Source organism: Moschus berezovskii, chromosome 23 (assembly GCF_049115385.1).
Source record: "Moschus berezovskii isolate FMDL1 chromosome 23, NW_MosBer_1.0, whole genome shotgun sequence".
Classification (NCBI taxonomy): domain Eukaryota; kingdom Metazoa; phylum Chordata; class Mammalia; order Artiodactyla; family Moschidae; genus Moschus; species Moschus berezovskii.
This window is the reverse complement of record NC_142482.1, coordinates 50,808,675-50,830,754: the sequence shown is the minus strand read 5'-3', so window position 1 is coordinate 50,830,754 and position 22,080 is coordinate 50,808,675. Positions and strand designations below refer to the sequence as shown.

The following is a 22,080-nucleotide window of genomic DNA, read 5'->3' as shown; positions in this document are numbered from 1 at the left end:
AACAGAAAAGGCAGCGTTGACCCCCGGGACCTCTCTCTGAAATCCTCCTCCTCCTCCATCAGCTGTTCCTCCATGTGCAGCCGGAGTCTACAACCCGTGAGACTATCTCGAGAAGCCTTGGGCCTTCAACTCCGTTAAAAACCGCAAGAGGTGTGTGTGGGGGGTGGGGCGGGGGGAGTGGGGAGCGCGGAGGGGTGATAACTGGGCGGAACTAGCGATAAGCCTAGGACGCCCAGCTGAGCAGCGCCCGGACAACCGTAACCGGCTCAGCAGCTCCCAGCGCCACTCCACGCCCCGCCTCCTGGCTCCGCCCCGCCTCCTGGCTCCGCCCCGCCCCGGCAGCGCCCACGGGGGCGGGGTTTCCGCTTCCGGTGGCGGATTGTTGACGCCTGCGGCTGCTGCGGTGGCCGCCGGGCCGTTGGGGAGGGGCCAGTAGGGAAGGGAGACGGCGCAGTGACAGGAGCGCCGAGGGTGCTGCTGAGGCGACGATGGCGGAGGGGCCAGAGGAAGCCAGAGGCCGCCCTCCCGGGCAGGACGACGGCGGAAGGAACCACGAGTCCGTTCCTTCCCCAAGAGGCCTCTCTGCCGCCGCCGCACTGTCCCGGGACGGCCCGCAGGCCGAACTCCAGGCCCCGGGCCGGCCCGCAGCCTCGGGCCTCGCGGCCGCGGCTGACGAACCGGAGCCGCCGCGCGAGCTCCAGAGTCGCGGGGAGGCGGCCTGCGGCGCCGACGCTGGCCCCGGCGCGGGGCTGCAGGAGCCGGCGAGCTGCGAGGCGGCCGCGGCCCCGCCGGAGAAGCCGGCGCGGCTGAGCGCCCGCGAGTACTCCCGGCAGGTGCACGAGTGGCTGTGGCAGTCCTACTGCGGCTACCTCACCTGGCACAGCGGCCTCGCCGCCGTCCCCGCCTACTGCAGCCCCCAGCCGCCCGCGCCCAGCCAGCCCCCGGCCGCCGCCGCCGCCGTGCCGCCCCTCCAGCTGGGCTACTACAACCCCTTCTACTTCCTGAGCGCCGCGGCAGCCGGGCCCGAGCCGGGGGCGCCCGCCGGCATCACCACCCCGGCTCCGGTCGCCGGCCCGGCAGCCCGCGCCCCTCACCTGCAGCCGGCGGTCCGCGCAGCCGCGGCCGCGAGGGTGGGCCCGGCCGCCGCTTCGCGAGCCCCGAGCGAGACCGGGCGGCAGGCAGGTGAGAGGCTCGTCGGGGCACGTGCTGGGGCGGGGGCGGGGGGCCGCAGGCTCTGCCCGGCGCTCGTCGCTGCTGCTGCTGCCGTTCGCCGTTGCTCCTGCGCGTCTCTGAGTTCCCAGGGTGTCCAGCGAGGCCCACTTTCCTCTTCCTTTAGACCTGGCGCTCCGGATCCATTCCCTCACTCCCCGGACGAGTCGCTTCCAAATGTAAAGAAATGTTAGCTAAACCACTTGCTGTTACCCTGCTCTCCACGTTCTGGAGTGAGAGACCCAGAGCTTAATTCTCAGATGGCAAAGCTGGTTTGGGGGGAGGGGAAGTGTTGGCCGGTAATCCTGGTAATAATCCAGACATGGATTTATAGTTTATATGATAACTTTTATGAATTAGCGACAGTGGAACTGACGGATATTAGAGATTTTCATGAATTCAAATGGAATTATGAACCGTAGCTTAATCCTGTATATTGTCTGCGTTGTCTTCTTTACTTCTGATATCAGAAGTAAAGAGAATGTTTTCGCTTTATTAGAATGTTTTGAATTATTGACACCTTTTAGTTTATTTTATTCAGGTAATATGGGACAAGACCTAGTTGCCTGAATTTGATCCAGAATTTAGGATTTCAGCTTATTTAAATCACTGAATTTGTTAAATACATAGCGAGACAAATGAATAGGGGTAAGATGAGCTGCACAGGGTTTAATTTTCTGTCATAGGCTTGTAATTACCCGGGTTCTCATTTGAATCCCTGGTGAAATGTACTGAGTACTTTAAATAATGAAATTTACCTGTGAAATAATTTTTAAACATTAAGGGGGTGAGAACAGCTTTAAATTGCCAAGAAGTAGCATTGCTCTGTTTTAGTAACATGCCCTATTGAAGTCAATACCAGTAATTGTTTCAAGGTTATAAAAATTTTTTATCAGTAAGTTGTACCCTGACTTTATATTCCCCATTCATTGCCTAGCTTGGGTTCCAAGCGAAGGATTAGTGTTCCTAACTTTTTTTTTTTTTAATTTACAGGCAGAGAGTATGTTATTCCATCCTTGGCCCACAGATTTATGGCAGAGATGGTGGATTTCTTTATTCTCTTCTTTATAAAAGCGACCATTGTCTTAAGCATTATGCACCTGAGTGGAATAAAGTAAGTTAAGGCCACTTGCAGAAAGGTTTTAATGTCTACTGTCCAGTGGTCTTGTTTTTTTTTCCATGCTTGCCAGTGATTGTATGGACAGCTTGTTTGCCAGGGTCAACAATTTCTTTATAGGAACTCTGTCAGATTTACTTTCTTGTTGGTTTTAAGAAATAAATACAAAAGAGAAAACCAATAAATTCTGCAAGATGTGGGAGAATTTCATCTATAAAAGTAGGCAAAAGCTATCTCCAACCCTGGTTTGATTTTATTCACTATTTTCTTAGGCTAGGTACAAATTTTTCTCATAATTGTTTTCAGAGTGGAGTACCTAAAGACAAAGGCATAAACTGTTAATAATCAGCTAGATGCCATTTCCAAATGGGGCTGCCTATATACATCAGGCAAGTTCTAAATGAACTGCAGAGTGAGCCATTTATTTGAATAGTCTTCCTTTCAGAATAATAGTCATAATAGCAGTTATCACTTGGTAAGCACTTTCAACTGCTGGGCTTTGTATGGATTTTTTTTTGGCCACACCACGCAGCATGTGGGGTACCCCACACTACCTGCAGTGAAAGCGTGGACTCCAGGGAAAGAATGGACTCCACTGGACACAAGGAGGGGTCCCTGTATGGATTCATAATCTTGGTACCACTATTAAGTAGAGATTAATACCTCCATTTTATAGAGATTGAAATTTGGACATACAAAAGGTTAAGCCCAAAATTTACAAAGGTAAATTTACAAAAATAAAGAGTGTTAAGTTCAGACCCTAGTGGTTCAATTTTAGGGCCTTTGTCAGGAACCTGAATGGTTACCATGATTATCTCCCTCCCTCCCTTAGCCCCTACTGCTGCTAAGTCACTTCAGTCGTGTCTGACTCTGTGCGACCCCGTAGACGGCAGCCCACCAGGCTCCCCCGTCCCTGGGATTCTCCATGCAGGAACACTGGAGTGGGTTGCCATTTCCTTCTCCAATTACCCCACACGTCCAGTCAAATACCAACTCCTTTCTGTCAGAATTTCAGTTTTCATCATTATTGCTTCTCCCTAGTCCCAGTCACATCATCACTTACCTGGATTGTAATAACACAAGTCTTCTGACCGATATTTCAGTTTACCATCTCCTCTCTTATATCTCATAAATTCTGATTCTGCCACTCTGCTGCCTTAAAATCCTTCATAGTTTCTCACTGCCATAAGTCTTAATGCCTTCATATGTTTTAACAGATACCCTTGTTTCTTAAACTCCCTTCCCTGATGGCTCAGCAGTAAAGAATCTGCCTGTAATGCAGGACATGTGGGTTCAGTCCCTGAGTCGGGAAGATCCCGTGGAGGAGGACATGGCAGCCCACTCCAGTATTCTTGCCTGAAAAATCCCATGGACAGAGGAGCCTGACGGGCTACAGTCTGAAGGGTCACAGAGTCGCACATGACTGAGCATGTATGCTTTATTTCCTACCCACTCACTCCTCACACAATATTTGAGCCACACTGAACTCCGGGAGTTGCTGATGGACAGGGAGGCCTGGCATGCTGATTCATGGGGTCGCAGAGTCAGACACGACTGAGCGACTGAACTGACTGACTGAACTGCCTGCCTATGGCTTCCATCATACTCTTCAAGTCCTTCTCTCGTTAGTCCTGCTCTCTCAAATGTTTCCCTTAGGCGGGCCAACTTCTTTTCATCCTTCAGATCTCAACTTAAATATCATTTTTTCAAAGCCTCCACTAGGATGTGTTCCTGGTATGTGTTTCCAAGTACCCAGTGCTTCTGTTACCCGCTTTTCCCACTTCATTCACTTGCCATTCTATCCCCAGAGCTAGCACAGCACTTACTCATGGTAGTGCTACTTAGTTGTTGAATAAGATGTTTTGTGAAACTAGATAATTAGAAACCTAATTTGTGATTTCAGTTAGAGTTTACGGCTTACACTGATGAAAAAAATACCAATGCAGCTGCTCTAGTAACATATTCTCCATAACCCAAAACTGTTTTTTGTAGGGATATTTCTAAGTTTGCTATGCATTATATAATAGAAGAAATAGATGAGGACACATCAATGGAAGACTTGCAGAAAATGATGGTTGTGGCACTTATATACAGATTATTAGTTTGTTTCTATGAGGTAAGCTCCTGACTTCAGCAAATATTTAACAATATAATTTTAGATTATCAGCCCAAGACAGAAATATTGTAATGGAGATTTTTAATCTTGTATTTGTCAATGTCTTTTTTCTAAATTTTAACATAGTACCTTTTCAAGTTAAAATTTTCTGAGTGGAGAAATTTTATAATTTACATTTCAGTTTGTCCAAAAATATTTTAAGTTCATTGTGGAACGTGTAATGTGTTTTTCCATAGAACCAACTTGCTAAAAATATAATGGCTCATAGAGAAATAATGGCAATAGACATCTTGTGGTATTTGAGCATGTTAGAGACCTACAGAAATGCATTAAAAGATTAAACTTTAAGTATTTCTATGGAATTCTTCCAACTTGAAAATGTTAAAACATGAATCATATGGCAGGAAAATATTGTTATAGTTGAGCCAGTAAATTATTTTACGATTATCCTTCTTTCCTTAGATAATTTGCATTTGGGGAGCAGGTGGAGCTACCCCAGGGAAGTTCTTGCTAGGACTTCGAGTTGTGACATGTGATACATCAGTGCTTATTGCACCAAGTCGGGTTTTAGTGATTCCGTCCTCAAATGTTAGCATTACAACGTAAGTTCTTTTCTTAATCTGCTATGTACTTATGAATTACTGTACTTAAATGTTATCAAATGATGTTACTTACGAAAAAGTGTTTTTAGGATATTGGTTCTTCTTGGCATATAATAGGCTTACATTTAGTAAGTTTAAAACAAAGTTTGAATGTTTTTCAATAATTTATTGACTCCTTTTCAGCATATACATCTTCAGGGTAAGCATCTTATGAACTGGAGGCCACAGTAATGAGGTTTGGGGTGTGGTCCGCTACCCGTGCTCCAGGCCTAGCTTTGTTTCTGTTTTCCAGATCTGTAGTTGTGGAGTTCAGTTACTATTCTGCCTTGAAGCTTCCTTTTGCTAACACTCGTCAGTACCCCATCTTAAATAGGCAATAGTTTTGCCATGCTCCTGCTCTTCAGTTAAAGGTGGCAATCCTCACAGTACTCATGGCTAGCTGTTGGCATCTGGCTCTGGGGTAAGGGGTACAGACACTGATAATAGAAGCTGTGGAGGTGAGCAGATGGTAATCAGCTGACTTACATGGTTCTATAAAGAAATATAAACAAGAGATTTTAGAAGCAGCCTGGGGTTTGCTAACATCTTCAAAATTTCCTGATTTTTGTGATTCTAATAATCTCGGGCTACAACCTTTACTGAGAATCAATATCGGTTAATATTTGTTGAACACCTGGTAAACCAGGCACTGTTTGGACACAACTAATAGTTGAAGTCAGTCTGGATTCAGAGCCCACATTCGCCGCTGTGCTATTCTGTAACGGTTCAGTGCACTACAGGCAAAAATCTAATGATAGAATAATTCCCCATTCTGAGCTCCTGTTGAAAGCTTTTTAAAGCTTTCCTTAATCACAGGACGACAGGGACTTCTGTGGTGGTCCAGTGGTTGAAACTTCTCACTTCCACTGCAGGGGGTCGGTGCAGGTAGAATTCCTGGTCAGGGAACGAAGATCCCACAGCACAGCCAAAAATAAACCACAGGACCCCTCCAAGAAAGAGAGCTGATAAACCAATACAGTAATTTGAAATGCCGGTGCTCTTCACATAAGGTAGAAAATTGGACTGTACTAAACCTACTCAGTTTAGAAGATAGTGAAAACATACAGAAAATAAAGATATTAAAAGTATGGAGTGGCCATAGAAAAGGTAAGTAAAAGGAAGTTACTCTTTGTTTTGGCAAAATACTAGAAAATACTGTAAACTTTTAGTTCACATTCTAATAAGACATTATTGCTTTTCATGTGAAAGTTCTAAAGTCTAATTTTATGTTATGAAGTCTTTAGAACTGGCCCAGGTGGCTTGATCATAATACAATGCTACTTGAAAGTAATTTAGATATAAAAGGTTAAAACTCAATTATACTCTGAACGTTTTAAATTCATTTTGAACTTGATAGTCTACTAATCTATATGTAGTTGGTATATAACTTACCTGATTTTTTTTTTTTGCTTTCATTTCTTTAGGTCCACTATACGAGCTTTGATCAAGAATTTTTCTATTGCTTCTTTTTTCCCCGCTTTCATCACACTGCTGTTTTTTCAGCATAATCGAACAGCCTATGACATTGTAGCAGGAACCATCGTAGTAAAAAGAAATGGGGTCAGATGATGCCCCAAAAAGCAGTGAATTCTGTATTCTCTGGAATAATGACAAGACTAAATTATGTGTCAAGGCCATCAGTGTCCCTGGGTTACATTAATTGATTTAGAAATTAAAGCAGTTGATCCAGTGTGATGCAGGTGACTATGCTGAAAGTATTGATGTTACCTGAATGCCAAAGAACTTTTCCAGAAGAAAAACCTGTTACGTCCAAGTGTTAAAATTTTTATATCGAACAGAAGGCAAGTGGTGTCGTCATCAACAACAGACAGTATATACTTAAGATCTAAGGTATTAGAATTTGCTGAATGCACTTTCAGCTTTGAAATCCCCAAATGAAACTTTAAAAAGTTATTTTGGTTTATCCCAAAATGATGGAAAATGTCCAGTTGTGTTTTGTAAACACATTCATCTTTTAGTTAACACGTTAGAGGAAATTTTTGTCTTTGCTTTTTGCGGGGAGGGAGTGGGGACGCACACTTTATAATTCACTTAGCTCCCATCCCAGGAGGTGGTGAGTTAGCTACATGGGGAAGGTTGAGGCCAGGCAAGCAGTTCCTGATCTGAAATGTTAACACCTGTACTGCAGTTTACCGCAGGAGTGATGACTTCACAGCTATTAATGCCTATACATGTATTTCAGGATGAGTACTGCATGATGAAAAAGTATTAAGTCATATTGCTATCTTATTTCTTTTTTTAAGAAAAAGGTAAGTTAGTGATTACTTTTAATGGGGTGGGGTGTGGTGGGTAAATTTTCACTGTAAGTTTAACTTGAAATTCACGTGCAGATGTTTTCTATGCCCTAAATCAAACTATAAATATGTGGGGAAAAGTCCCATCAAACTGTGGCATATTCACTGTAAAACAATATTCCCAGTATGTGCGCAGCATGAAGTATTAGTGCTTTTCAGTGTTCTGAGTATAACTTCTCTTTATATACAGGATATTCACATAGTAGTTTTAGTATTAATAATACTCCATAACTTTTGAAACGTCAAGGAGTTCAATAATCCTAGCATTTCATGATTAAATAAATAGTAGTAGCCTATGAAATACTTAGCAGTTTTCCCATTAGGGACTGTTCTCTAACGAGGAAGAGTAGCATGTCCAGACGTTGTTCTAGGTTCTTTGGTTCTGGGGGCCACCAGCCCATTTGGAGTCGGTCAGGGATGATGTTTTGAGGGAAATGTGTAATACTGTGTGTGTTGCTATTTTATTCTTCTGTCGCTGAATTGTTGTGTGTGTGTGCGCGCTTTTGTTAGATGGCCCAGTTAGCTGTGCTGGGATATATCTGAACTAAAAGTTTTCTTTCTTAGGCATTTTCTGCATTTTCTCTATTTTTCCCCCCAAAACACTAAGCTGTACTGAACAGTTCATATCTCAGGTGCTTACAGGATCAATCTAGGCTTTATTTTGGTCATAATAAATACATTGCTTATATTACTGTATCAGTTTTTAAAGTGGGTCTTTTTGACATTTAAAGTGTATTTTCAGTTTGTTTATAGAAACCTTAACAATGTCCTTAATACTTTTGATTGTAAAATTTCATAAACCATGGATTTAATATAAAATTATTTTGAAAAACACCACAGAAAGCCTGTTAGTTAAATGTGTTAAAATACTAAACAGATCATTCACTTGTCATTTCTGGGAAGATAAAGTGTTATGGCCCTTCACAGTAAACAAACCAAAACCATCCACTAACTTTTTTTAGAGTAATTACTAGGAAATGTTATATAAATGGTTACATACTTAACCAGTTACTAGTTTTGACATATACACACCTCTTTGCCCTGGATCGGGAATTCGAGTTGAAATGTACTCTTACACATAGCTGTGGAATTCATCTTTAATGTATACTTTCCTCTCAGATGATTGGATGGTTAACTACCTGGGCTATTTTTACTTATACAGTAAAACAAAAGTAAATACATAGTCCAGTTTGATTTATACATTAAAATATTACACATCTGCTATACACAAGTCATTCAGATTAATATCTATATAGATGCATTTAGAGCTATCTCAGGATTCAAGTTGAACTACATAGCCCTATAAAATAAACATTATTCTGTCTGCCTTTGCACGAAAACCCAAGTCTGATTATGAATGCAGCACTTGGGGAGATCTTAAGATTCCCAAATCTGAGGGGAAATAAACGACAAAATGGGGAAAGTTTTTTGGGGTGGAGCCCTCTCTATTTTCAGTATACTTTATTATATTTCATTTATAGAAATGCTGACTTTTCTGTGTAGAGCCTCATACTGAAGCTCTACAGCCTAAAAAGGCGAAAAGAAAGCTATCTTCATAGTATAAATGTTATTCATCACTTTTACAAGATAATAAAGGAACAAAAATTAGAAGTCATGCTGAGAATACTATTTCAATGAACATACCATACATAAAACCACAAAACAGGCAAATAATTTAGGCATCTAGAAAATCTACCCATTACTAGAGCAGCCTGAGTGGCTCCGGGACCTTGAGAAAAGTCTGACACACTTAGGGCATGCTGGGCTGAGAGTGAGTGGTGGCAAGCAAGCTGTGCTTTTAAATGTGACTAGAGAGAAAGCCAGTACTTTCTGTGATACTCATGTGGCACTGGTTCAGAAGCTACTGCTTTCTACCTAAATAATCACCTAATTTCTCCCAAATGTTTAGGATTGAAAAAAAAAATGCATTATATTTGAGAGTTTTGTTTAAATTTATAAAGTCTTCAATGTTTGTTTCAAATGACAATAAAAATTGTTTCAACTCTTAAAAAAGGATTTTTACCCTTCAGTAACTTGCTTGAGTGTTTCATGGAGGCATAAATAGTTCCAACGAAACAAAGACAGGAGTTGAAAAAACTGCTTGTTGCTACTTGGGGATAAAGGGCTTTTTGATGGGAGCATGGGTATTAAATATTTTCCTCCAATAGGCTGTTCTTCCTTCTAAAGAATATTCCTAAACAATGGCAGTATTCCTAAAATCTGGCATGAAACACTTCTCACCCCTCTATGCCAAAAGCCAAAATTTATCAATATGTACTTGCCTGGGTAAAATTCATCTCAAATTGAATGCGTTATTTCCTTGCAGTTTCATTTATATTAAGTTGTGACCCACAAACAGTAATCTGATGGCCTGCCTGCTAAATAAAAATTCAGCATTCTATTTTTAATAATTTATATGCCACCACTTTGTATTGTCTCAATAAATACCTGGTCACCAATGCTTCTGTGTTTTGCCTGTTTCTTTGAGGTTTGCAGTAGAATCTCTTGCTTCCACATACAGCTTCTCTAGCATTCTCTTCCTTCAAGAGATGAGTGCTTTCAGAAATAGAAGTCTATCCAAAGAAAAGATCATCCACTTTGAGGTACCTTCTTCTAGCAAGTCACTCAAGTTAGCTGTAGATGACTAAGCTTTTGATGTTAAACTAATCCTGTCCATTCAGTAAAAGCTGTTAACCATTCCAGCCACTGTGCAAGATACTAAAGACCCATATGACACACGAGCAATAAGAATTCAGTCACAGCTAGTCAAAGAGCTAGGCAATTTAATCTTATTCCGGTCTTATGAGCATTCCCTATTCAAACATTTACAACAAAACTAGACCAACAAGACACAAAACAGGTTCCTCAAGAAATAAAAAGATAATAAAAGGTAAACCTAAGTGGAGTTAAACCACAGTGTGGTCCGAGTCCTGTAGACAATGTGCTATTAGGCACCCGGCCACTCCACTCTGAACTATAGTGGATGTCAGAGATAAGTTTCTAAAAGTCGCCCCATGTGAATAGGAAAGCGAAGCTCTTGACATAAGGCTGTTGTGTGTAGCTGGACCCAACACACTGCATTTTTCTCGATTTTACTATAACAAGTTTGTCAGTTTCCATTAGACATGGCCAGCACCTGACATTAAAGAAACCATAAGTTCTTCCCCAGGTTAAACCAGGAAGTTCATGGACTGGTTATAAATTGCTAACATTAGTCCAACACTTTTATCTCAAGTAATAAAATCCTAATTACATGAGTAATTCTAAGAGAAATTCACAACATATTAGCTAAAGACTTAAACTTCAGTTCTCTGAACTGTACTTTTTCTTAACGCCTCAAAATGTAAATTACTCAAAAAACAAAACCCAACCCCTTAGAAGTGGCACGCCTGGACCTCAGGCATCCCAAGTCTTCCAGGCACTTATTTAATGATTTTTGGACACTATCTGAACCCAGTGAGGGCATGAATCTCTGGTGCAGAGGTCTGAGAATACACATTTGCCACACCCCACCAAACATACTGATACACATTCAGTGAGAACAACTGACTTGCAAATCAACTGAATTATATAAACATTCCTGATTATTCAATCTTTCTGCATATGACTTTCTTACCGTCAGATTATTTTCAGTTAAAAACAGTTCCTCATTAATCCAGCATGAAAAGTTTATTTTCTTTCCATAATCTTTCCCTGTCTTCCACAAACAGCACTTGACTTTCATCTGTGTATGGGGTATGGAAGCCAAGGCTGCTATTACAGCCACAGGGAGTGGGTGTGCAGCCTGCACCAATCTGATGAAGAGATACGTCTGCTGGGCTTCAGCAGGGAAAGATCTGTGGTTGGAACTGCTACCAGGAGTGTATTCTATAGCTGCCATGTGCAGCCTGAGAGTTAAAGCAATCGAGATGAAAAAACAAGTGCCAAGTCCCATAACTCTAGCCCTAGAGATCTCAGTTCTGGGGGGATAGGAGACTTCATTTTTATAAGATAACTCACCCTGTTTGGTTTTTGGTTACTAGCTCTAAAAAGAAATTAATGAAATATTTCTAGTACATTTTTAATGAAAAATCTTTCCCAGAAGAGAAAGCTTAATATCCCCACCCACACGGGTCTAAACCAATGACTAAGACTGAGCAAACACGAGCTTAGTTAAGCGTTACCACCCCATGCGTTTCCGGTTTACTCCGTTAGTAGTCACCATCATCTTCTGCCCTCCAAACAGGTTCATGTCAAACATTTACTACTTAATAAGTCGAGAATTATAAATAAAAATTCCTACTCCGAAGCTACACTTGATGATGGCCTAAGACATTTCAAAACCAGAAATCATTTCACTGGAAACACACAAAAGCTCAAACATTTTAAAGTACTGATTTTAGATTCTAACCACAAGTTCAGTAAAATAAAAAGTCACCACAAAATTATATGTTCAAACTGAAGAATAAAATTATCAAATGCTCTCCCCCAAGAGCTCTTTTATGGGCCATAACAAAGAAATCTACTTCTAAAAAAATTTTAAAAATCCATAAAACAATCCAAAAGAAATCGCACAAAAGGACCACTGAAGTTTTTGTGGGCTACTTTGGGTATGCATCTCCAAAATTTCAATCAATAAACATTGTCTAGTCACCGATGAAGGAAGATACAAGTACAAACAGAAATGGTTGTTTGCATTTATTTTCTACTTTAAAAAGGTATGTCAATTTATATGCAAAGTAGGCATGATTCCTAGCACCAGACAAAAATGCAGCGAGCGTACCTTCAGACATTTCCCTTTCACTTAGGAGCTGTCCAAATCACTTAAATGTATTCTTTGGGATTTCTCTTCTAACTGACCACTGTTAAACTTCTATAAAAAGATTCCCTTCCACTAACACTTTTACCTTCACTATAATTTAACACTAGAGCAAAAAGTATTTCATAATTTTTTATTGATGGCATTTATCCCATGGTTTAACATGTTAATTATACTGTAATAAACATGGCTTTAATATTAAACATTTCCTTATTATCCAAAGTCACCACAGTCCATTTCAGTAAATATAAAAATATATGCTTAATACTTTGTACAATACTGGTTTTTGGTCCAAACAAAAACTGGATCAGAAAAGCCAATAAACTCACTTTAAGAATCCCCAATTTTTTTTTTAAAGATTTCCAAATGGATTTAGGCAACTTTGAATAATGGGATTTACATAATAAAATCTGAGACGAGACTAAACAAAAAAAAATTTCTAACACAAAATTAAAATTTCAAGTTCACAGATTTATGTTATGCCAAAAAAGTACAGAAACAAGATTGTATTTACACAAGTTTCATAATAAAATAATGAAAAAGGCAAGACAGGTGATAGTCAGAAGAATGACAATATAGAAATAGCATATAATTATTAAATGGAGAATGAACTAGATCTAACAAGTCCTTAGCATGGACCATTCTTTAATCAGGCTTCCTCTATCAGAAAATTTTAGTGCACGATACACCCAACTCACTCACTTCACACATACACCAGCACAAACTCAGCATAGAAATCATTCATCTCAACATCCTCTAATCTATACAGAATTCCTCAGATATAATTACAATTGCAATGCGTTCCATAAACGCATATCAACGCGCACGGTGGTGCAGACGAAGAGGTTCTATACAAAGCCATTCTCCGAGCAGGCTCGATTCCTGGGTTCTGCCAGCCAATGCCAAATCAGTGAATAATTTGCTGGATCATAAAATAATTTTGCTGAAGAATCAGTCACCAGTCTAGCTATTATGTTTTTTAAAAAGGGGGGGTGGGAGAGGTGAAGTTGGGCTTCTGTGAAGAAAAAAGGAGGAAAATTCCCAAATTAAAGAAGTCCTTAGGCAGATCTGACTTCAGATAACCCAGTATTATAGTACAATCCAGTATCTGAAAGCAGTGCACCGGTTGTTAAAACTGTGTATAACACATCATGACCTTTATTTCTTGCGTCTAACAGCAGTCTTTATCTTTCGACCAGGAACTGAAGTTCCAGAAGAAGAGAACATGTTTTTCCCATTTGACCTGTGAAAAATAAAAACTCTGTAACGTGACATGATGCTCACATAAAATCTCACAATCATAACACTGTGTGACTGGTGATGGGGGGTGGGGAGACAGTGTTAAAGGGAGCACACTGTTACAGCCCATACCCACACACATACACGCGCGCGCACACACACACACACACCCCATGCTCTTTTCCTCGGGTTAGGATCCTCCAAAAGTGTAATATGGTAAACTGGTGGAGAACACACTTGATTCTACCTTAACTATACTGCACCTTGGTGATTCTGAACACACACACGTGCACACATCTCAACAAAAAGTTCTCTTACCCCACGGTAAACGCTGCTGAAGACTGGCTAAACTGAAAGCCCCCTGAGCCAGAGGGCTGGGCTGAGGCCGCAGGCGTGCTGGGACTTGCACCAAACGTGAACACTCCTGACGGATTGTTGTTGGTGAAGTTGAAATTTGTAGTAGTGCTGCTGCCAAATTGGAAAACGGAACCTGCAATAGTTGAAGCAGAAAAACTTCATTACAGTAAAAATGACCGTTTTTCTAGTAATGACTCTGACTTTTACATAGAAAAACATGTGAAGGGTTAGGTTCTCGTATGGTCACTTAAATTAAGTAGTTTCTCTATAGATAAAATATATACCTGACACCCTCCAACAAGTGACCCAACTCACCCATGACCAAGGGGAAAAAGGGCCGAGTGGACTTCTGACTGAGACTGTGGAAGCAACATATTGAGCTCTACCTTTTTCAAAAATTATGTTAAAATCACAGTAAGGGGGATTTTACAAAGATAGGGAGAGAAAGAGACGACAGAACAAAATTTAGAACCTGGAAGCATGACTGGAGCCAAATACAAAATTGGTAGCAAGAAAAAGCACAGAAGTCATTCCGTTTACACTAACCATGCCCACAAGGTGTAGGTTCAGGTACTTCTGGAAGTGAGAATGAAGACTGACCGGAAAAAAAAACAAGGCAGGACGGCAGAGCATCTGCTTAAGAAGCAGACACCCAGATCAATGCCTCCCAACAAACAGGACGCGGACTCTCCTCCTCTACCTAGCAGAAGTGCAGACTTCCAGTCTCTGGAGAGGCCTCTGGACCAGGGCACATTATACATAGAGGCAAGGATACCTACTGAAAATAGAAGGACTAGGAGTAGGCTGAGTACAATGAATACTGAGAACTGCAGCCTCCTGCTCTGACTCAGCTCCCAAACACTGGCAATCAGGAGTATTCATGCCCTTCAGACAGGAGACTTGAAGAATCTTCCCTGGGAATGTGACAATCTGAAAGGAGAAACCTAAAGATAGTAACATTCAGCTCTTGGCAAGAGGACAAGCCAGTTAGATAAACCTACGTAATGATATTAAAATTAAACCCTTTGCCCAGTGGGCAAAGAACCTGAACAGACATTGCTCCACAGACAGTATACGGGTATATATAAAAAAGATGCTCAACCTCACTACTCCTCAGGGGGGATGCAACTCAAAACCACTGGGAGATTCCGTCTCTCAGAACGGCTACTGATAAGAAAACAGCAAGTGCTGGCAAGGATGTGGAGAAAAGTGAACCCCGTGAACCGTTGCTGGAAATGTAAATTGCCACAGCCACTAAGGAAAACAGTATGGAAGCTTCTTAAAAAGTTAAAGAGAACTACCATATGATCTAGCAATCCCATTCTAGGTATTTACCCAAAAGACTTGAAACCAGGATCTCAAAAAGATATCTGGGCTCTCTTATTCACTGCAGCATTATTCACAATAACCTAAGTAGAAACACCCCAAATATCCACAGACAGACGCACAGATAAAGGAAATGACGTGTCTGCATAAAATGGAACATTAATCTTGCAATTTGAAAAAAACACGGACACGTGTGTCAGTGAAACAATGCATGAGTTCACTTCCATGAGGAATCTGAAATAACCAAATTCACACAAGCTGAAAGAATGGGGGGCGCAGGGAGAGGTGGGGGTGGGGAGAAACGAGGAGGTGCTGTTCAGAGCAGGTGTAAAGTGCCAGTTACGCAAGATGCGCAGATTCTAGAACTCTGTCGCACAACACTGTGCCTACAGTTAACAATACCTCTGCCTTTGTTGATGAGTAGATGCAACTCCCGTTAAACATTCTTACTACAATTAAAAAAAAACAAAACAAACACTATGAGCAAGAGGCAAGAAGCACCAGACATCTGAGGAAAAGTATTTCATAAGAAACACGAAGACTGGAGCAATAATAAAGAAAAGCAATTTGGAGACGTCACAGCAAAAGCTACAGACGCAAAACAGAACAAAAACTCACCGCTAATATCCTCAAGATACCAGTAGACAACACTCATAAAACAAAAGCAGAAGGATATAAGAAAGAACATCCGCGGAACAATTTCCACTAAGAAAATAAGCAATACATGCAGAAGTAAAATCTCAACAGGTGTGTTTCAAGATAAAGTTGAGGAACTCTTCCCAGGAAATACAACAAAAAGTGGGAGAAAAAGGGAAAAAAAGGAAGATAAAAAAGAATGAGGCACAAAATCTCCAAAGAAATGTCAAGAAAATTCCCATGAAAGCAGCTTATAATAAATAGGACACACTGCCTTTCTAACATCATCCAAGGATAAAAATGGATCCAGACCAAGGAACATCCTCATAAGCAGAACACTGGAGGAAAAAAATAATGATACTCCAGAAAGAAAAACAGATCAAAAGCGAAAATAAAGAGACTTCAAAAGCAACTAACTGGGAGCTAGAACATTCACAATGGGAAAATGCCCTCAGAATCATTTAAAAAATTGTAATTTCCATTCTAAATATATATTCAACCAGAATCTTACCCAATATGGGGGCAGAATAAAGATCTTCCCAGAAATATAAGGTCTCAAACTTTTCTTCCCTGTGTCCTTAAGAAATCATGGAAGATGTATTCTCCCAAAATAAGGGCATAAGGAGGAAAAAGATATGACCCTCAGGAAACAGATTCCTTTAAGAGGAAGCTAAAGGGAATCTTCATTAGAATGGTTAAAAACAGACCCCCAAGGGGACTTCCCTGGTGGTCCAGTGGTTAGGAATCCACTTGCCAATGCAGGGGAGGCAGGTGTGGGAACGAAGACCCCACTGTGCCATGGGCCACTAAGCCCACACACCACAGTTAGAAAGAAGCCCAGGCGCAGAAGAGGAGACCGCTTGGGCCACAGTGAAGATGCTGATGCAGCCAAGTAAACAGACACAGTTTAAAACAGAGCGAGGCCCTCAAGACCACAGTCAGGCAGAGACAGAACGTCCGCTGGAAGGAGCAGGTTAAAAGACATATGAAGACTGGCATTGCTTTGACCACAAAACAGACAAAGGTATCACAGGAAAAGAGAGTTACAAGCCAGTATCAATGATGAACATCAATGCAAAAAACCTCAACAAAATACTAGCGAATTGAATCCAACAATACATTAAAAGAAGTATATTCCATGATACCCAATAATTGTTCAATATCTACAAATGAATGTGATACACATCAATAGACTGAAGAATTATAATACGATCATCTCAACAGAAAATATTTTTGACAAAATTCAACATCCATTTATGTTTAAAACTCTCCAGAAAGTGGGCATAGATGGAACATACCTTGACATAATAAAGGCCATTCTGACAAGCCCACTGTGAACATATTCAACAGAAAGTGTTTCCTCTAAGCTCAGGAACAAGATAAGGATGCCCCCTCTCACCACTTTTATTCAACACGGTTTTGGAAGTCAATCAGAGAAGAAAAGGAAATAAAAGGAATCCAAATTATAAAGGAAGAAGTGAAACTGTCACTTTTGCAGATGACACACTATACAGAGAAAACCCTAAAGACACCACCAGAAAACTATTAGAGCTCATCAATGAATTAAGTAAAGTTGCAGAATCAAAATTAACATACCGAAATCTGCTGCATTTCTATACACTAATAACAAACTATCAGAAAGAGAAATTAAGAAAACAATCCCATTCATCAACACATCAAAAAGAGAAATACCTAAGAAAAAACCTAGCTAAGGAGGTAAAACATCTGTACTCACAAAACCATAAGATACTGATGAAAGAAACTGCAGACAACACAGAGGGAAAGATTTATCAAGTCTGTGGACTGGAAGAACTAATGCTGTTAAAAGGGCCATACAGCAATCTATAGATTCAATGCAATCCCTATCAAAATACCCATCAGTTCAGTTCAGTTCAGTCGCTCAGTCGTGTCCGACTCTTAGCGACCCCATGAACCACAGCACGCCAGGCCTCCCTTTCCATCACCAACTCCCGGAGTACACTCAAACTCATGTCCACAGAGTCGGTGATGCCATCCAGCCATCTCATTCTGTCGTCCCCATCTCCTCCTACCCCCAATCGCTCCCAGCATCAGAGTCTTTTCCAGTGAGTCAACTCGTCGCATGAGGTGGCCAAAGTATTGGAGTTTCAGCTTTAGCATCAGTCCTTCCAATGAACACCCAAGATTGATCTCCTCTAGAATGGCATACCCGTAACATTATTCACAGAACTAATATTTTTAAGATTTTTTTTTAATATGGACCATTTTTAAAGTTTCTATCAAATTTGTTACAATATTGCGGCTTCTTTTTTTTTTAATGCTTTGTTTTTTGGCTGCAAGGCATATGGGATTTAAGCTTCCCAACCAGGGATCAAACCCACACCTGCTGCATTGGAAAGTGAAGTCTTAACCACTGGATTGCCAGGGAAGTCCATAATAATTTTTAAATTTGTATGGAAACACAAAAGACCCACAGAGCCAAAACCACCTTGAGAAAAGAACAGAGCTGAAGGAGTCACACTTTCTGCCCTCAGATTATACTACAAAGCTACAGTAATCAAAACAATACAGTACAGGCACAAAAAAACAGACGGGGAGATCAAAGGAACACAATGGAAAGCCCAGAAATAAACCCACACATTAATGGCCATTCAGTTCAGTTCAGTCGCTCAGTCGTGTCCAACTCTCCGCGACCCCATGAATCACAGCACACCAGGCCTCCCTGTCCATCACCAACTCCCAGAGTTCACTCAAACTCATGTCCATCAAGTCAGTGATGCCATCCAGCCATCTCATTCTCTGTTGTCCCCATCTCCTCCCGCTCCCAGTCCCTCCCAGCATCAGAGTCTTTTCCAGTGACTGTTAATGGCCATTAGTATATGACAAATGAGGCAAGAATATATAATGGAGAAAAGACAGTCACTCCAATAAGTGCGGCTGGGAAAACTAGATAGCTACATGTAAAAAAGTGAAATCAGAATGTTTTCTCACACCATATACAAAAACATAAAGACCTAAATGTAAGACCAGAAACCATAAAACTCCTTGAAGAAAACAAAGGCAGAAAACTCTCACATAAATTGTATAAGTATTTTTTTGGATCAATCTCCTAAAGCAGAAACAAACAAATGGAACCTAATTAGACTTCAAAGCTTTTGCACAGCAAAGGAGACTGTCCAAATGGGAGAAAATAGTTGCTAGTGATATGATAAATAAGGGGTTAATATCCAATACATATCAACAGCTCACATAACTCAACATCAATAAAACAAACCACCCAATAAAAACGGAACAGAAGACTTGAATAAACATTTTTTCTGAAGAAGATATCCATATGGTCAACAGGAACATGAAAAGATGCTGAACATCAGAGGAATGCAAATTAAAACCACAATGAGATATCACCTTACACCTGTAAGAATAGCTATCATCAAAAAGAACACAGATAACAAAAGCTGGCATGGATGTAGCGAAAAGAGAACCCTCATATACTGTCAGTGGGAATGTAAATTGGTGCAGCCACTAATTACTGCAAAACAGTAAGGTAGTTTCTCAAAAAACTAAAAATAGAGCTAGCATATGACCCAGCAATTTCACTCCCGGGTACATTTCTGAAAAAAAAAAAAAAAACAAAACATTAATTCCAAACAATACACACAGCCCAATCAATGTTTATGGCAAGATATGGAAACAACTCGTGTTCATCAACAAGCGAGTGAACAAAGATGCAGTGTGTACGTGTGTGCGCTTTTTCGTGGCCGAGGAGTATCCCGCCGTACACACACAGAGAGTGAAATTCTGCCATTTACAACAACACGTACGGGCTTGAAAGGAGTATGCAAAGTGAAGTAAGTCAGAGAAAGACAAATACTGTATGATATCATTTATCTGAGGAATCCAAACAATTTAACAAACCAGTGAATATAACAAAAAGGCGACACGCTCACAGATGCACAGAAAGGACTTCTGGTCGTTATTGGTGAGAAGCAAGGGGTAAGAGGCAAGACAGGGGAGAGGTTGAGGAGCACAAACTACTGTATAAAGTAAGCTACAAGGATACATTGTACAACATGGGGAGCGTGGCCAATATTTTACATCTACAAATGGAGCATAACCTTCAAAAACTGTGGATCACTATGTTGTACACTTACATAATACTGCTCATCAACGAGATCAATAAAAAAGCAAATATAAAAGCCTATACAAAAACTTAAAAAAATTACCTGGCAAAATTTCAGATACTGAGAAATCACCAAAGTATTTGAAAAACTGAAAACAGTAATATACAAATGGGAGAAGAAAATATTAACCATGAGAAGGAATCACTGATGCTAGCAAAGAAAATCACAGTACATCATACAACGTTTGCATATTTAGCACAGTGATCTACCACACAGTATCACTCTATTAGGACTGAAGGCACTGTTAGCTGTGTGAAAGAAAGCTAAACTCTTCAATTTTGTACTGGGGGGTTGGGAATCATTAAATCCTGGTTAAAATGATTATCATGTGTCACAGAACAGGAGAAATTTTGCTACATGTACTAGCTAACAAAATACTAACATTCAAAATACATAAAAAATTTCTACAAATCAAAGCGAAGCAAAACAAAATACTAACATTCAAAATACATAAAGAATTTCTACAAATGAAAGCAAAGCAAAACAACCAATTAGTGTAAGGGCCCAAAAAAATTACAAAAAGAATTCACAAAAAATGAAATCAAGTAGGATCCAAATATGAAGATCCTCATTTAATGCTGGAAGGATGTGAACTGGCACAATCCATCAGAAAGTGTGTGTATAATCTTTTGATGTACTAAGATGCATACCTTTCCATTTGCAACCCCTTTTCCAGGTATAAACCTTAGGAAAACATGCATGTGTGTCCCAGGGCACATCAACAGGACTGTGCAGAGCTGCATGTCCTGACAGCTAAGAACAACTCAAACTTTCATCGACAGGATACGGATAAATTGGTACATTCATACAGTGATTTACTCTCCAGGGATGAAAATGAACAAATTACTGCCTTAAAAATGCTTAACTAGGGACTTTCCTGGCGGTCCAGTGGCTAAGAATCCACCTGCCAATGCAGGGGACACAATCCCTGGTCCGGGAAGATGCCATGTGCTGTGGAGCAACTAAGCCTGCACTCTAGAGCCTGTGCTCCACATCACAAGAAGCTACTGCAGTGAGAAGGCCGTGCACTGCACAGTAGCCTCTATTCACGGCAACTAGAGAAAGCCCCAGCACAGCAACGAAGATGCAGCACAGCCAAACATAAATACATAATAAATAACTTATTTAAAAACTGCACCTACTTTGTTAAAAACAAACAAACAAACAAGAGTGCTTAACTGTGTTGGGAAAAGAGTTGGGAATGCTGTTTATAGGTAAATCTAAACATACATGTCTCTATTTTGCCAAGTATGAGAGACCAAAGAAAAGAGACATGCATAGTTTCAAAATTCAAAGAAAAAAAAATTATACTGAAGACATACAAAACTCAAGTAGGAATACAAACTACACCATTACTACATACTTACTGGAATTAGGGGCTGTTCCAGAGCCAAATGCAGACTGACTAGGTTGCTGTCCAAACACAGGAGGCTGTCCACTGCTTGACACTGTCCCAAAAGTAGGTGGTGCAGGCTGAGAACCAGCAGAAAATAATGCCCCTGAAGATGATATAGATCCAAAGCCTGGGGGGTTAGGCTGGCTGGCACCTTGACTTTGTCCAAATGTTGGGGTCTGGTTAGCACCAAACGCTGGACTGGCAGATGGTGCTGAAGGTCCAGTGCCAAACACAAAGGAGGATCCTACAGACCCAGAGAAACACTTATATCACCACAGATGGCTAAACAGGAGATAATCCTCAAGAAATGTCTGTAAACCGAAATGCACGTATCAAGATTCTTTGCAGACTCTTACCTTGCTGAACAGACCTTATCAGGACAAGTTTTGAATTACTGATGAAGAAAATACAACGCTTGCTACCATTATTTAGTAAAACTACACAGAATCCATAAACAAAAACTTCAATTAACAAGACTCCTATCTTGCAGCCAAAAATGTTTAGGTCTTTAAATATCTAAGAAAACAACTGATCTCCTATGAGAAAAGCAACATACTGCAGATACTGACTATTATGTGATCATGTATCCACTGAATAAAGAGGACGTCTAAGAAAATAATCTTCAGCGTCTGGTTATTCACAACATTGAAAATAGACACTTGAACAAACTAAAGATTACACTCCTAATGAGATTAGAAAATTGCTTCCAAGAGTTAATTACATTAAACTCAAAATGTACATTATTACTCCACACTGAATAATTGCAGCAT

At 40.6% G+C, this 22,080-nt stretch overlaps 2 protein-coding genes across 3 annotated transcripts in view; one reads left to right on the top strand and one right to left on the bottom strand.

Moving 5' to 3' along the window:
• The first annotated feature begins 397 nt into the window (after window positions 1-397).
• FAM8A1 (family with sequence similarity 8 member A1) lies at window positions 398-9,859 on the top strand. The gene is made up of 5 exons (XM_055405842.2): window positions 398-1,182; window positions 2,203-2,323; window positions 4,319-4,442; window positions 4,905-5,044; window positions 6,508-9,859. Exons 1-5 carry the CDS (start codon window positions 489-491, stop codon window positions 6,650-6,652), a joined length of 1,224 nt encoding a protein of 407 aa, XP_055261817.2. The 5' UTR covers window positions 398-488; the 3' UTR covers window positions 6,653-9,859.
• Window positions 9,860-12,315: 2,456 nt separating this feature from the next.
• NUP153 (nucleoporin 153) overlaps window positions 12,316-22,080 on the bottom strand; it is a 65,432-nt gene continuing 55,667 nt past the window's right edge. For both annotated transcript variants that reach the window (XM_055405841.2, XM_088831316.1), the window contains exons 20-22: window positions 21,282-21,554; window positions 13,754-13,925; window positions 12,316-13,439 (exon numbers count right to left, since the gene is read on the bottom strand). In XM_055405841.2, the coding sequence (XP_055261816.2) occupies window positions 13,355-13,439; window positions 13,754-13,925; window positions 21,282-21,554 (530 nt within the window). In that variant the 3' untranslated portion in view covers window positions 12,316-13,354. The remainder of the gene's footprint in view (window positions 13,440-13,753; window positions 13,926-21,281; window positions 21,555-22,080) is intronic.